Below are 14,660 nucleotides of genomic sequence, written 5' to 3'. Positions count from 1 at the left end.
TCAGGTGAAATCGACATTTACCAACGACTAACTGTTTCCATCAAATCCTTTCCAGCCTACGCATGGGGTTTTTTGTACAGCTCGATAAAGGAATTAAAAGTTTTCAGATCCACACCTTTCCCAGTGACCATATTCTTCGCATGGGGCTTATATCAACTCTAATTTGTCCATCATAATGCAAGCAATTCCTTCTTATTGGGGTTAAAAAACAATGAAGTCTAACAAAGGACAACTAGAATGGAATATACACTCTGGACAGCGAGATGACACTCATTAACCATCTGCTATTGAAAGCAGGGTTTCTGTTTACAGAGATTAGATACAAGCAGCTGTTCAGACCCACCCGCCTATTAAATAGTTAACTGCAAAGTATCAGCCGCTAGATTTAGAAACCTGCTGTAAAGCAGAGAGAGGGCATGACCCCGAAATACCCATGAAAACCTTCTACAGAAATGAAAAAAAAAAAAAAAAAAGCGAGAGAAGACAAATTGGTGAAAGTTAAAAAGGATAAAACAAAGTCTGATTAGCAAGTGTGAGGGAAGTGAGGGGGTAGAAGAGCATGGGTATTGTGCGGGGAGGGGTGTGTTTAAAGTCAATAGGCAGAGAAATAAATGTGATATTTTAGCCAGTTTGCCATCTGCTCCTAACTTCTGAAATACCTGCTTTTCCCAAAGACTGCAGCCAGGAGCGAAAGCTTAGCCCAGTCCTTGAGCAGATTACATAACCGAGCAGATCTGTGATGCCCTCTGTCACTATTTTGATTCTTGCAATTTTTCTTCTGAATCTTGAGGGGACATTGCTGAGCATTTTATAAAGCTGGAAACTTTTTGTATTGTATGCAGAGAGCGGGAATGCAGCAAAGAAATAATCCAAGGGCTCACTGATTGCAGACATGTCCAAGGCTGTAAATATTGAAGGCTCTTGAGTATTCTTAGTTCAGCATTTTTCTGGGTAGGCTTTTAAACTTTTGGATGCAGCTTCCGCTCTAAAACAGGGAAATCTTTTGGACCAACTCTGAGGGTGACACATTCAACTGAAAGGTTATTAAAAATGAATTGCCAGATTGGCTCAGAGAATCCAGTCAGTATTTTGTCTGCACCCAGGACCGGCACAAGCTGCTTCTGAGGAAGGTTTCTTTCACAGTTATGGCATAAGCTTCCCCCAGGAAAACCTGACCTCCAGTAGTCAGAGGGCTGCCTTATGCCCTGAAACATGAAAAATAAATTCTTGTTTACTTTTAACAGTTGCTATTCTCACTCTGGATATTTCTATTCGCCCTTGAAATGCCTAATACCACACTGAATCCCGCCAAGATCTTTGGCTTCACCAGTCTCGTGTGGCAATGAATACCATGGGCTAATTGCATATGAGAGAAGAACTATTTCCTTTTATCCCCTTCGAATCTGCTGCCTTCCCATTTCACCTTCTGACCCCAGGCGATCGCAATCAAGTGTTTGTGTCACAAAGGCCTTTTGTAGCACACGATTGCTCAGCGCATACTCACGGCTCCAGTTTATAGACATACTGCCCCTCGGGAGTGCGCTGCTGGTGGTAGGTGAGGTTATAGGCCAGCATTGTACTGATCAGGTCAGCCAACTGCTGCTTCTCCTTGAGACTGTACAGCTGCGTGTTCACCTGTAAAGAAATAACCCAAACTGAGACCCCTTCACACAAGAGCTAGCTAGCTGTCACTCTAAGGTACCTATCTGGCACCCAATACCAAAGCATCTGAGCACCTATAATCGTCAGAAGCAGCATTATCCTCACCAGAGACATGGGGAAACTGAGGCATGCGGTGGCCAAGTGACTTACCCAAGGTCACACGGGAAGTCTGAAACAGCAGCCCCTGGGACCCTGGTCTCCTGCACTCACAACTGCCGTCTCACTATGCCTGCTCTGTATGTAAACACCTCTCACAGCTTCACAGAGGGACAACAGAGAGGGTCCCAGGTCAGTCAAACCCCTTTGTGATCCAGCCTTCAATTAGGCAGCAGTTTGCAAGATTATACAAGCTAAAGAAAGACCCTCCCTCTCCTCCTCTTCCATCATGACCCCCAGCCAGGGGGCATTTCAGCAGGACGACAGAAGCAGCGGGGGGGGGCTCACTCAGCAAAGAGCAGGTACAGGTAACCAGTGGCACCAGAGCGCTAACGCAGAACACGCCAGAGTTTGCCATGGAAGCCCCCCCACTGGCTGGCACAAAGGGATCAGCTGTACGGGAGGGCTTGAGAAAGCCAGCCCCACGGCTGGGTCTGGGATTCCATTTCAGCAGCCTGCTTCTCCCCCTTCCAGCCTGACTGATCCCATCTGGCCAAAAGAGCCTGCCTTTTCCCCAGGTTCCTAAAGGAGCTTGCCCCTGCTGGCTGAGGACTCTTCTCTAGGCAAACACAGGAAGGCTAACCTGAGCCCAGTAGCCGTAAGCAGCTGCAGCTCCTCTCAGTTCAGCAGAGGTGCGCTGGCTTGCACCAGGACTGAATGTGGCTCCTGTCGCCATGAATGGAAGCCCTGCTGCCAGAGTGCTGTACAAGGGTGTGGGTAGAACTGGAGTGTGAAGAAGGGAAAAGGTAGCGCAAGGGCTTCAGAATAACCCCTTGCTCGCACCAAAAGTAACAGGCTCGTTATTCACACAAACTACACATTAGCCTTGGTTTCTGAGACTTCACTGAAAGACAAACAAATACACGTAACTGCAGGTTGACCGATTAAACAGGTGACACTTTTCAGCAGAAATGCCAGATCTTGAAAGACATCTGAATGCAAGATCAAAGTGCTCTGAATAAATAAATGTCACATTTTAAGCAGCCCCAAGACATTGGTTAGCAATTGCTTTTGTTTCAAGTCCTCTCCTGATTATATACCCTTGTCTAGCTGCCTTACATAACTGTCCCCTTTAGCCTGAAAATACAGGAAGGTTGCCTCAGGTAAAGCTTGGACCGATCGTGTGCTGTCCCTCACATACCGACCCTGTAGCAGCAACCCAGGACAACTGCTGGATGCCACTGCAGTAGGAAGCAGAACATCCAGCTCCATGAATCAGGACAAACTTTTATAAGGGTTCTGACCCTCACGGAGTGAGGGCTTGTGTCCTGATAGCCATCACGGGATCGGAAGAAGCTGCCCCTTTGGCAGATTGTTCCACAGTTATCCATTACCAGAATTCTTGCCTTTTTCTCTGCAGAGCATAGTACTGATTACCATCAGTCAGAGGACTCGCAATCAGACAGAGCCCTGGCTTGAACTGGTATATAAATGGTCATGCTCTTCCTTATTTGCACTACAGTAGCACCTACAGGACCCCCATCAAGATCATGGCCCCGCTGAGCTGGGTGCGCACAACACAGCAAGAGTGTCCCTGCCCCTACCAAATCACAGCCTAGCCACACCAGGGTGGAAGGGGAACCAGAGGCAGAGAGAGAAGAAGGGACTTGCCCAAGATCAGAATTGGGAAGAGAACCCAGGTCTCCTAGCTCCCAGTTCTGTGCCCTGTCCATTGAATCAGTGAAAGGAGCGCCCTGGTCTAAACATACACGGCACCTGGAGTGGACTCAAGCCACAGTGGAAGCTCTTTCAAGGTCAGATGCCATGTACATTGGGAAAATTCCATCTACACCAACTGACACAAGCTAGTTCTCTCTGCCCCCACTGGGAGCAGATCCCGCCGTCTCCATCCACACATTCCCTCTGGACATCCAGCGAGAGGGGGCCAGGTGCTTTACTCTTCCCCATGATCCGAGAAAGGACCTAGACCAGGTCTGGTCTATGCAACAGATTCTCCTTGCATGCCAGTTATTCCTCTCCAGAGTTTTGCTCTGGTTTGCCCACGACGAAGTTAGTGCGGCAGGAGCCGAAATGAATTTAGTGAGCGGGGAGGGAGAGGCTGAGGCGTCTTGGCCTGTCAAGTGCTGAGGGTCCTCAACGCCCAGCGATGCCCGATGGAAGTGGAGGACTAAGCACTCTGCAGGACTGAATCCTAAAATCAACAAGAAAGAGTGCCTGTCGAAACAACACACACACACACGCCTACGACCTCCTTCACCACTAGGCCATTAGCTCAAAGCTAGCCTGGCTCTGCAGTGACCAGAGGATTATCCCCTCAGATAGCTGCTTGGTGTCATCGGGTCTCAATCCGTTCCCAACAGCTGCAAGCCTACACTGTGAAACCCACCACCCCAGCTAGTTTACTCCCCGATTGGCACCGTTAGAGTGCTGCATTCCTGTCCCCCAGAACACATTAGGGGGCGGGGTGACTTGATCACAGTCTATACGTATCTACATGGGGAACAAATATTTAATAAGGGGCTTTTCAATCGAACAGAGAAAGGACTAACACGATCCAATGGCTGGAAGTGGAAGCTAGACAAATTCAGACTGGAAATGAGGTGTAAATTTGTAAGAGAGAGAGTAATTAACCGTGGGAACAATTTGAATCAGAGTGGATTCTCCAGCAGGGGCAATTTTTAAACCAAGATTGGATGTTTTTCTCGAAGATCTGCTCCAGGAATTATTTTGGGGGCAGGTCTCTGGCCTGCATTATGCAGGAGATCAGACTAGATGGTCACAATGGTCCCTGCTGGACTTGGAATTTATGAATCGGAGCTGACGGGACAGTGAAAGAGAAGCTTTTGTGGCTGCTATCTGGGCTACTTCTCCACTCCCCAGAGACGTCCACTCAACAGCTTCCTTCAGCCCTCTCTTTCTTCCCTCACTTATGCGTCAGGCAGCAATGGCTGCTGCTGTGCTGTGATTTTTAATTTATCAGGGATGGATTCTTGCAACATTATTATATAGAATGTTGCAAGAATCCGTATATATATATATAAAAAGGCAGAAAGAAAAAACAAAATTAAGCTAATAAATCCTTAGGCCCCCAACGTTGGTTTCAGCTGGTTTCCAAGGAGCCAAGCGACTCCCAACTGAGCAAACAAACCCAGCGCACATCATTGTGCTGCTTTTCTGGGCTATTTTTAAACACGTTTGTGAAGGGCTGCAGAGACAATACTTAGAGTGCAGGTAACGTGCTCTTCTTCCCCTGCAGGTGCATATTAGACACTACAGTATGAAAACACACCGCAGTGACCACCTAGGATTTGCATATGTTCCCGATCAAGGCCTTTTCTAAAAACACAGCAGCCTCCAGAAAGGAACAGCCTATTGCACCAAAGACTCTGGGAAGGCAGCTTTGCTTTATTAGAATCACTACCTTTAATGGTATCAATGTCAGTTAAAGACCTTCCCCTCAAGAACATAAGGCCTTTCTGTACAGAGTGATCTAGTAGCTAGTACAGGAAGACGGGCTGCAGGGAGTCAGGATTCCTGGGTTCTGTCACCAGCTTGCTGTGTTAGCTTGGGTAAATCACAGTTTACCTCTCAGAAAAATGGGAGCTACTTAAAGTTTTATTCCTTTGAGATGGCTGAAGGAAGACAATAAAGAAGTGCAAAATGGAACAATTTTTACTAGCAGCTTTAATGCTGATAAATCCCCACGAGAATCCTTCGTCACTGACTGAGCTGTGCATACAGTGGGCAATAAACTACGTACCTTTCCCTGCCCATTTATTTCACAGGAAAACTCAGGATGCATGAGAACACATTTTTACTGCATCTTGACATCTGATAACCAGAATATAACCAAGCCGGACAAGGCAGCAGCTGTGTTCAAAACAGGAGGGTGAGCAGAGATGTTTGCATGCAAAAAAAAAAAAAAAAAATTGAAAGCCCAAACGGTATGTGTGTACGTTTGCGTGTAATCAAATACAAATCAGGAATGTTACTGTAGCATTCGATGCTGAAAGTGACACGTGAACTGATAAAGGGCTGCCCCATCCCCTAAAGAAGGGGAGGAAGGGTTGTCACAGAGAAATGACAAAGGGAAGTTACAGATAAAGGAGATGAAAGTCCTCGTGTGTAACAGCAGAAATCTATGTCAAGAAAGAAAGCTGACGTGACAGCGTTTTTTAAAAGATCTACGTCTAATGGCAGAGCCCCAGCAGGGACCCGAGGAAGTAACAATGCATTGCACTTGCTCTCTGCTGACCTTCTGAGGCTTACAATGTGGACAATGCCATTCTGCAAATGGGGAAATGGAGGCAGAGATATTACGTGACTTGCCTGAGGTCATGCAGGGGGTCAGTGACAGAGCCTGGGATAGAAACCAGCTTTCCTCACTCCCAGGCTCTAACTGCTGGACAATATGGTCTCACCCTATTGCTCTCGCGGGCTGTGGATTATGCCAACCACCACTTGTTCCTGTCACAACAGTGCTCCCCCACCCAGCTGGGAGCATGGAAAGCTTGTCTCCTTGATGGCATCTATCATTTCACCAGAGCCTTGGGCCACACAGGCAGACTCCCAAGGACTCTCTGAAGCCAAAAGAGTTTGGTACTGGTACTCCTGAACCCAGCTCTGATGCAGGAGCACAATCCAGGTCCCACCATTCCACTGAGCACAGCGCTCAAAGGGGTGTTCTCAGCTATAAACCTTCCTGTCCTGTTCCCTGATGGCTGCTCCTCAATCCAGACCCGCAGCACTGACTGCCACACCATGCCTGGGGATTGCCAAGCACAGGCTGGCCAGGGCAGCAAGAAGCGCCATGCTCTGTGCCCGTCTGGTGACGCAAATAGGGGACTCTGACGAAGAGACCAAACTCCTGCTTGCTTCTGACCCAGTGAAAACCCCATGCAAATCCCTCCCAGCCAGGATTAGAAGCCACACTTGGTCCTTCCATTGCAGGATTAGCAAGCTGTTCCCCAGACTCATTTGCAGTCACTAAGGGACAATCTATCTCCCTTTGGTACTTCGGTGCCCCACCCGGCATTAATGGTAACTGGGGGCATCAGCACCTTTAATGCATTAAGCCTCACACCTCTCTTTTGAGCAGGGCGGGGCTGTGATCCCCATTTTACAGATGGGGAAGTGAGGCCCAGAGAGATTAAGTGATTTGCCCAAGGACACACAGGGCAAAGCCATCCTGTGGCAGAGCCAGGAATTGAACCTGGCTCTCCAGTGTCCCAACCTAACCCCCTATCCATAGACCACTCCCCTCCTTCTTCCTCTGGGTGAATGGTCGAACCAGCCATCAGACATGCAAAGGACATAACATGCCAGCACTTTACAGGGACCCAGGGGCTCAGCCTTAGTGTTAACTCTGGGTAGTAGAGAGCATCCCCGAGAGCCTTTAACTCTTGCCTTCAGGTGCTCTGTCCAGAGGGTGATCCTAATCTGTTGTAGCTGGGAGTGACGATCCTCCCAGAAAGGGGGAGATCTGTTCAACAGGAGAGCGTAAAGGAACAACCTCCACCTTGCAGGACTGGGCCTTCTGTCGCTGCTTGTATTTCAACCACACAAAGAGCACGGCATCCTAGCAATGCCAGTTACGAGACTTTCACCAAACCACCCTGCCTTAGCTTCCTGACCGTGGAGGACACACCTTGAACACAGGTGAGATTAACTGAGGGACGAGCACAATGAATCCGTAAAACCTTTAAACACAAAAACAACATGAAGTAGATTTCTTTCCCTGATACAAGGAGGACAGTTAATACCCAGGAGGATTAAAATAGTGAGACACGCCAAATAGGGTTGCGTCACTCTCCCCCAGGCTGGTAGGGACAGAGCCCATCGCTCTCCGGTGCCAAAGCAAAAGAGCAGCATTTGCTGACCCAAGTCAGACCCAGCCTCCGCAGCTGCCAGGGCCTGTAAGAGGGATCAGAGAGGAAAGCACTAGTGTCCCAGCATCCACTGGGTGTACTTTGATCCCGTCCTAATACAGCAGCGTGTTCTCCTCCGGTTGCACTCACAGACCAAATCTTGCTCTATACCCCGCTTCTGCTCCCGGCCTTCTCTGTGCACGCTGCTGGTACAAAAGCTTTCTCTTCAGGTCTAGCTACCGGTCTCTCCCCCTCACTGGACGGCTGCCTGTACTTCTCTGCTCCCTTCCCAGCGCTGCTGGCCTCACTCCTTTGATTTGACCTCCATAGACACCCTAATTCTTTAGGCACCGGGGACTTACCAGGACTGTTTATGTCTCACCTATGGAAGTGCAAACTGACACTCAAGTGCATAAGAACAGACATGTGCCCCTCTCCCCAAGAGGCTGATTACCAGAGGTGCCAAGTGCTTGCAGCTCCTCCTGCCTTCAGCTGTAGGCACTCAGCACTACCCCACAGACCCCAACAGTCCAGCATCGGGACTGGGATGTCCTATCACAGCAGCCCCACTTTAAAGCTAGCCCAAAGTTTGGAGCACTACACTCTGGGTTGGCGGGCTCAGTCCATTTCTGTTCTCTGCAATTCATACCCCATCCCTGTCTGCTGCTCGGAATTACTCAGTGCATTCTGGGACCCAGTTTGCACTACGGACACTTTCCAAAGGGACGGGTTCTCGTGCCCCATGGACAAGCACAGGGCACTTGCCACCCATGTGGAGACATTCGCAGACACCGCCCTTCCAGGGGGTCACTCACCGGCCTGAGCTTTGGGGAGATGATGTCTAAGAGCAGACAGAGTGCCTCCAGGATGAGAGACTGAGGCCTCGCGTGGCTCCGAGAGTTAGGTGCGATCCCCGATATCATGGATGCCACGAGATTCTGCATCTGGTTCAGTTTGGTCAGAGCCTGGTTTAAGACAGAGCAGGAAACCTGTGAGCCACTGTGTTGCAAACGCACTTATATCCAAAGGCAAATCACCTAGGAACCCAGGAGTCCGAGTCAAGGTCCCCTGCTCCAACGGCTGCTTCCTTCCCACAACACAGCTATAAGCATCGCACCTATAGAAAGGAAGCCAATAACCCTCCCTCGTAGGCCCCAAACCACTGGCCCGGGCCCATCAGTCCTCGGTACTTGCCTCGTACTGGCTGTTGGGATAGGCTAGTCTGGGGATGCTCGAAGCAGCAAAGAGCAGATGAAAAGCAACAGGGAGGAAGGGCAGGTATCTCATCAACTGGAAGTTCTGGCCGTGCATCACGGTGCTGCTGACTATGTCGCAGAAGCCTAGCCACTCCAGAGCCAGACACACCGCGCTGAAACTGGAATCCTTTAACTTCATGTTCAGGAAGTTGTCGTACAGGCCCTGGAAGGAACAGAGCAGAGCGACGATTACATATTGATCCTGACTAGACAGCCTGTCACCTTCATAGCTGGGAGTCAGGGTTTCAAGCATCCCACTAGTATGTAGTTAAATTGCTGCGTATCCACCTGCTGCACTATCCAGAAGTAACAGCAAATCAATCCTTGTGGCAGCTGCGTGTTAGATGCACACAGGCAACTGACCAGGTTTTATTGATTTGTGACAACCAACGATCAGATCAGCTGCTCTTGTCCAATCCCAAGTTTTATCACAATTGGTGTATCACAATGACCGGAATTTATCATGCTTCTTATTTCTCACCCTCTGAAGGCTAAAGGCCGTGTTTTCATAACTGTGCATTTCTGTGTGTGCAGGTTAGGTGTACAATTACCATTCCTGAGTCACAATTGCAGGTACAAGCATGGTATTTGCCCATGAAAGTGTGTGGTTTTCAGCAACAGTGTTTGCAAAATTAGCATCTAAATGATTGCAGATTTGTGCAGGTACACAGTTACAAAAATAAAGGCCTATAGATCTTTAGCCAATTAGAACAGTATGGAGTTATCAGTGTTTCCATCAGCAAGTATTTGTTATACCTCCACAGAGAGTTTAACGGGTGCCTTTGGGGTTTTTAAACTTTGGTACCCCCTGCCACCCATCAAAGGGAACTGTAAACATTTATAATTTGTGATAGTTAACTGAAGAAGAAATCCATTCCCTGGCTAAACTTCCACACAAATGCCCTCACACAAAAACATGATTTAATTTCACAATCAGAACGCCTGCCTTGGAAGTCTCCAGACAGCCACTGAGTTCAATCAGTAACATTCCTGGGATTAACTGAAACTCTCGCTCATGCTGCTATGAATCAAGTAGCGTCTCTGCCAAGAAAACTTTTCAGTTCACAAAGGGCACATTGCACAGAGTAAGCAGAACATCACGGAGAAGCCAACGGAACTATACCGACTTCCACCTCAGAGTCTGGTTCACAAAATTCATCTCCCTTTTTCTGTGTAGAATAGCGACATTTTTCCTTCCTTCTGTCCACCAGGATCAGATACTGCGCCACCCCACCCCACACCGTTGAGTTCCGTCACGACACATTGCATTGTAACTCCACACGGGAGCGCTGCGTCCACCGCTTCCAAGATGCCTGGCGATATCACATTGCCACTGTGGTGGTGTCCGATGGTTATTTACCCTCCATGGCCAAGATTAACGAAGCATAAGGCGCCATGATTCTCTCATCTACCGAGGTATCATAAGGCAGTGGCTCTCAATCAGGAGTCGGGGGCCCCCTGGGGGGGGGCCACAAGAAGGTTTCAGGGGGCCTGCCAAGGAGGGCCAAGGTTAGGCTCCCTGGGGCCCAGGGCAGAAAGCCAAAGGCCCTCTGCACAGGTCTGAAGACGAAGCCTGAGCAACGTAGTTTCCCCACGCAATTGCCCTGCTTGCTACCCCCTAACGCCGGACCTGGCTTTTATATGCAGAAAACCAGTTGGTGTGGCACAGGTGGGCCGTGGAGTTTTTATAGCATGGGGAGGAAGAAGGGGGCTCTCGGAAAGGAAAAGGTTGAGAATCCCTGTCATAAGGGAACCTGGAAGTAATTTTCAGTCACCACCGTACCATAGTGAAACATGGTTTTTCCCTTCATTCCATTCCACAGCCTCTGGCTTGGCCTTATTTTCGAACGGTCAGCTGGCAACAGATGTGGTCCTATAGACTAAAACGGAGAGACCTGCCTGGTGTGATGCCAGCTATAGCTTGTGTTAGCCAGATCTCTGCCTCATAACCTGGGTGGAAAACACCTGGGGGGGGTTGGAGGCAACAGCACCTGGCTTTCCTGCTGAAACTGCTGTACCTGAGTGAGCTTCTCTTGCTCCCCAGAAGAGGTGGCGAGATGCAGGATGTGATGGAACCTTTGGGTGGATGCATTAAGACCAGCTCTTCCCCCCGACATGTTTAACAGGTCAGCATCAGCTCCCAGGAAGATCTGATTTGGCAAGGAAGGGTCCATTCCAATCCTCTGTCTGGGGAGAGAGAAAGGAGGGAGCATGGGTGAATAATAAACCCCATCTCCCCTGAAGAAAGGGTGGTGTGGTCCAAAGACAGAGATTAGCAGAGTACACTCAGGCTGTTCAGAATGGCTTTAGCATTGCCATCCATCCAAGTTACAACCAACACTGGAGATGGGACAAGAGAACGCAAGAATACAGGGTACCCAAGAGCTGCTCAAATGAAGCCCTCCATGCTGCAGGATATGAATTATGGCCTATGCACTGTAATGGAGATTTCAGATTTCTCCATTGCAAGCAAATGCACATAGCTACTCGTTTCTGTAGCCATCGTGGTACCTGAATCCCCCTCCTCCGCCATACTGAACAAATGAGAGTCCGTTTCCTACGCTACCCTGCTCTCTCCATGGTGGAGACATAACCAGCACTCTTTACCTCTGAACCTTTGGAAGCTGGAAGATCTCCTGCCAGATGGAGAAGAGCCCCTTGTTCTGGTCCTTCAAGCCAATCTTCATCGTCTGCACCATCCTCATGCTGAGCTCTTTCTTGCCTCGGCCATGAAGGAACTGGAGAAACAACCAAGAAATCTGATTATAGCCAATGCGATGAAGAATGTGAGGGAGGGTTGCTGCTGAAGAGGAAGGAAATTAGGGGGAAGGCAGAAAGAGGCTTTCAGTGGCATTTGACCATTCATCCTTCCACGCTTGTGCTGATAAAAATGGGAGTTAATGGCACCCGAATCTGACTTTACATACTCTGTCGATAGGGTGATGCTAAGTTGTGATCCCAGAAAAGGGGGAGATCTGCTTAACAGGAGAGCTGAAAGAAATTAAGTAGAGCAGACTGCATGGACATTTCAAGGGCCCAGTGATGGGATACAGAGCTTTTCCTCTAAACTGCCAGCTGGAATCCAGCCCCGTGTCAAGAGCCACAGAGTCAAGACCACCCAGAGGCCTGTGGGAAGTGACAGCTCTGCTGTACCTGCAAGGTGTTTATACATGAGCGGATGTCATTCTCGGTCTTCTCACACAGCACGGTGAGCGCCCCTGTATCCGCCTTCATGCCCTGCTTGACGGCAATCTACAGAAAAGGGAGTTAGTGCATTAGCTCCTGTATGACACAGAGAAATAATCCCGGGAAGAAAGGCGCTTCGGGTGTACACTGACCTCGTATAGTCTCTGCACCAGCCGGGAGGGTGCAGTCTGAGGAAAATTTAAGAGGAAAGCTTGCTGTCTCAGCTGCCTCAGAGAGGGGACATACCTGCCAAAGGGAAACACAGAGGCCTTTAAGGATAACCCTTAGGGAGGAGGAAAACCAAGCAAAATAATGGGCCTCTAGCTACCGCCCAGGCCTAACTCCTCTCTTCAGTGGAAGTTCGGTCCATAAGGGGCTCAGGCCGCTCTATTGTAGGCCCTAGCGTACATTTACACATACTGGGTTAAAAGGGTCCTGGGTAGCTGAGGGTTTGTAACGCACACGAACAGATGACTTTGTGATTTAAGAAAGGCTAGTAAGAATGAGTTTTAAAAGGTGCCTTCTCTGGGGAGGTTTGATAACAAGTCACTAAGTTGGCTTGGGAATGCTATGGTGGGCAGATGCTGCTCACAAGGGCGTGCTGGGACCAGAAATGTGCCAGCCTCTTTCCCGAACAGGGCTACAGTTGTAATTTAGCTGGAGGAGAAAGAAACAGTTGAATGATTAGAGAGAGAAAGAAGGGGGGGGGGAATTGCTTTCACATAACGAATCAGTGTCTTCACCAGAGGTCCCCAAAGTGTGGGGCGCGTCCCGCAAGGGGGGCACAGAGGAACATAGAATCATAGACTATCAAGGTTGGAAGGGACCTCAGGAGGTCATCTAGTCCAAAGCCCTGCTCAAAGCAGGACCAATCCCCAATTTTTGCCCCAGATCCCTAAATGGCCCCCTCAAGGATTGAGCTCACAACCCTGGGTGTAGCAGGACAATGCTCAAACCACTGAGCTATCCCTCCCCCCAGGGGTGCGTGGCAGGGCCTGGGCCAGCCCCCATGGGGGTGGGGAGGGAGCGCCACCCAGCTCCCAGCTCTGCTCCAGTCCTGCCCTCAGCTGCATCCCCCAGCTCCAGTGCCCGGTGCCATCCCCAACCTCAGTGTGGCTCTGTTCCTGGCTTGGGGCCGAGGCTGGGGTAAGGCCAGGAGCAGAGCCACACCTGGCCAAAGGCCTGGCTGCCGGCCCCCACCGCAGCCCAGCTGCGGCTCCACTCCTGTTCCTGCCCACCTAGAGTGACCAGACAGCAAGTGTGAAAAATCGGGCCAGGGGCTGGGGGTAATAGACACCTATATAAGAAAATACCCTGAATATCAGGACAGTCCCTATAAAATCAGGATATCTTGTCAGCCTACACCCACCCACAGCTGCAACCCCAGCTTCGGCCCCCTTACCCCTATCCACCCACCAGCCCCTTCCAGATGTGGCCCCATTCCCGGCCCAGCAGGGGTGCGTGGACCAGGGTAAGGGGGCACCCTCCAAAAAGTTTGGATACCACTGGTCTTCACATTCACACCACACAAACCACGTACTCAGTGTGGTTTGCAGAGAAGGAAGCAAAGCATTCAGAAGTAAAACGAAACACCGCCATTCTTTATTCTAGACCCAGCCTTCCGCAAGGCATGGAGCAGCCAGCAACCCCAGCTGGTTGGTTCTGGTTTTATGCCTGATCCTATCTTCAATTTCCTGACCCAGAGTGAAAGGCCTAAATGAAAGATACTAACTGGTCATTGCAAATGCAGATGATTGGCCTTAATAAGATGCCGCCTTCCCTTCTCCTTTTTCTGCCACCTGCTCCACCAGGGTTAGCTGCCGGCTCAGTCTCCGTGTCCTTACGGTTGATGATGCTTAGCAGCACATTAATAGAAGCCTTGAAGAATTGGGTGCGGGAAAGAAGGGAAAAAAGAGTGAATGTTAGTTATTGAGGGATGCAGGAAAGAGTTAATACAACTGAGCGAATTCCCAGCGATGGGGGAAAGGTGGGGGGTGAGTCAGGATGCTCGACTCCAGTGCTGCTGGGTGGGGCACTGCTCAGCTGGATCTCTCTTCTGCAGGGTCTTCTGCCCAAGATCAAGCACAGAACTGATGTTAGCATGAAATCTGTCCCTTTCTGGGGGACTCTGTGCTGGCGGGCGCTGCGATCCAATCTCTGAGCTCTAGGTCCTGTATGTATCCTCTCCCCAAGACACCCAAGTGTACCGAATGGTTTTTTTTGGAAGGCAGCCGACCACCACACAGCCCAGTTAAAGGCTTCACCCCATTCTACAACTGAACTCTATCCCTCCCATTTCCGACTTGCTTAGAACCCTCTCGACCTCTTCCGCATTACACGCAGCACGCATTGCTGCCATGAGTCGCCACCCGAGGAATCAGGCTTTGACATCTCATTGGTCCTAGCCAAGGGAGAAGCCAGGCTAAGTTCTTCTCTCTCAAAAAGTTACTGACCAGTCTGGACTTGCAAAGGAGAGCGATGGTGACGAAACACACCTGCAGCAAACCACTAAGGGTCAGATTTTTAAAGTGTCTAGTGAGTTTTTCCAAAAGCCTCTAGCCAGTAACTCCCA

General features: G+C 49.7%; 1 protein-coding gene across 5 annotated transcripts in view; it reads right to left on the bottom strand.

The window, feature by feature from the left end:
• Positions 1 to 14,660, bottom strand: part of CHTF18 (chromosome transmission fidelity factor 18) — a 50,176-nt gene that overhangs the window by 26,156 nt on the left and 9,360 nt on the right. For 4 of the 5 annotated variants that reach the window (XM_048866263.2, XM_048866260.2, XM_048866261.2 and 1 more), the window contains 8 exons: positions 13,821 to 13,966; positions 12,241 to 12,334; positions 12,056 to 12,154; positions 11,510 to 11,640; positions 10,921 to 11,089; positions 8,841 to 9,065; positions 8,462 to 8,611; positions 1,505 to 1,635 (listed from right to left, as the gene is read on the bottom strand). In XM_048866263.2, the coding sequence (XP_048722220.2) occupies positions 1,505 to 1,635; positions 8,462 to 8,611; positions 8,841 to 9,065; positions 10,921 to 11,089; positions 11,510 to 11,640; positions 12,056 to 12,154; positions 12,241 to 12,334; positions 13,821 to 13,966 (1,145 nt within the window). Of the gene's footprint in view, positions 1 to 1,504; positions 1,636 to 2,401; positions 2,542 to 8,461; positions 8,612 to 8,840; positions 9,066 to 10,920; positions 11,090 to 11,509; positions 11,641 to 12,055; positions 12,155 to 12,240; positions 12,335 to 13,820; positions 13,967 to 14,660 lie in introns of those variants that run through there. The other variant, XM_048866264.2, reaches the window with a different exon arrangement.

The sequence above is a fragment of the Caretta caretta genome, chromosome 10 (assembly GCF_965140235.1).
Source record: "Caretta caretta isolate rCarCar2 chromosome 10, rCarCar1.hap1, whole genome shotgun sequence".
Taxonomy (NCBI): Eukaryota; Metazoa; Chordata; order Testudines; family Cheloniidae; genus Caretta; species Caretta caretta.
The sequence above is the reverse complement of the archived record's forward strand: the minus strand, read 5'-3'. Positions and strand labels throughout refer to the sequence as shown.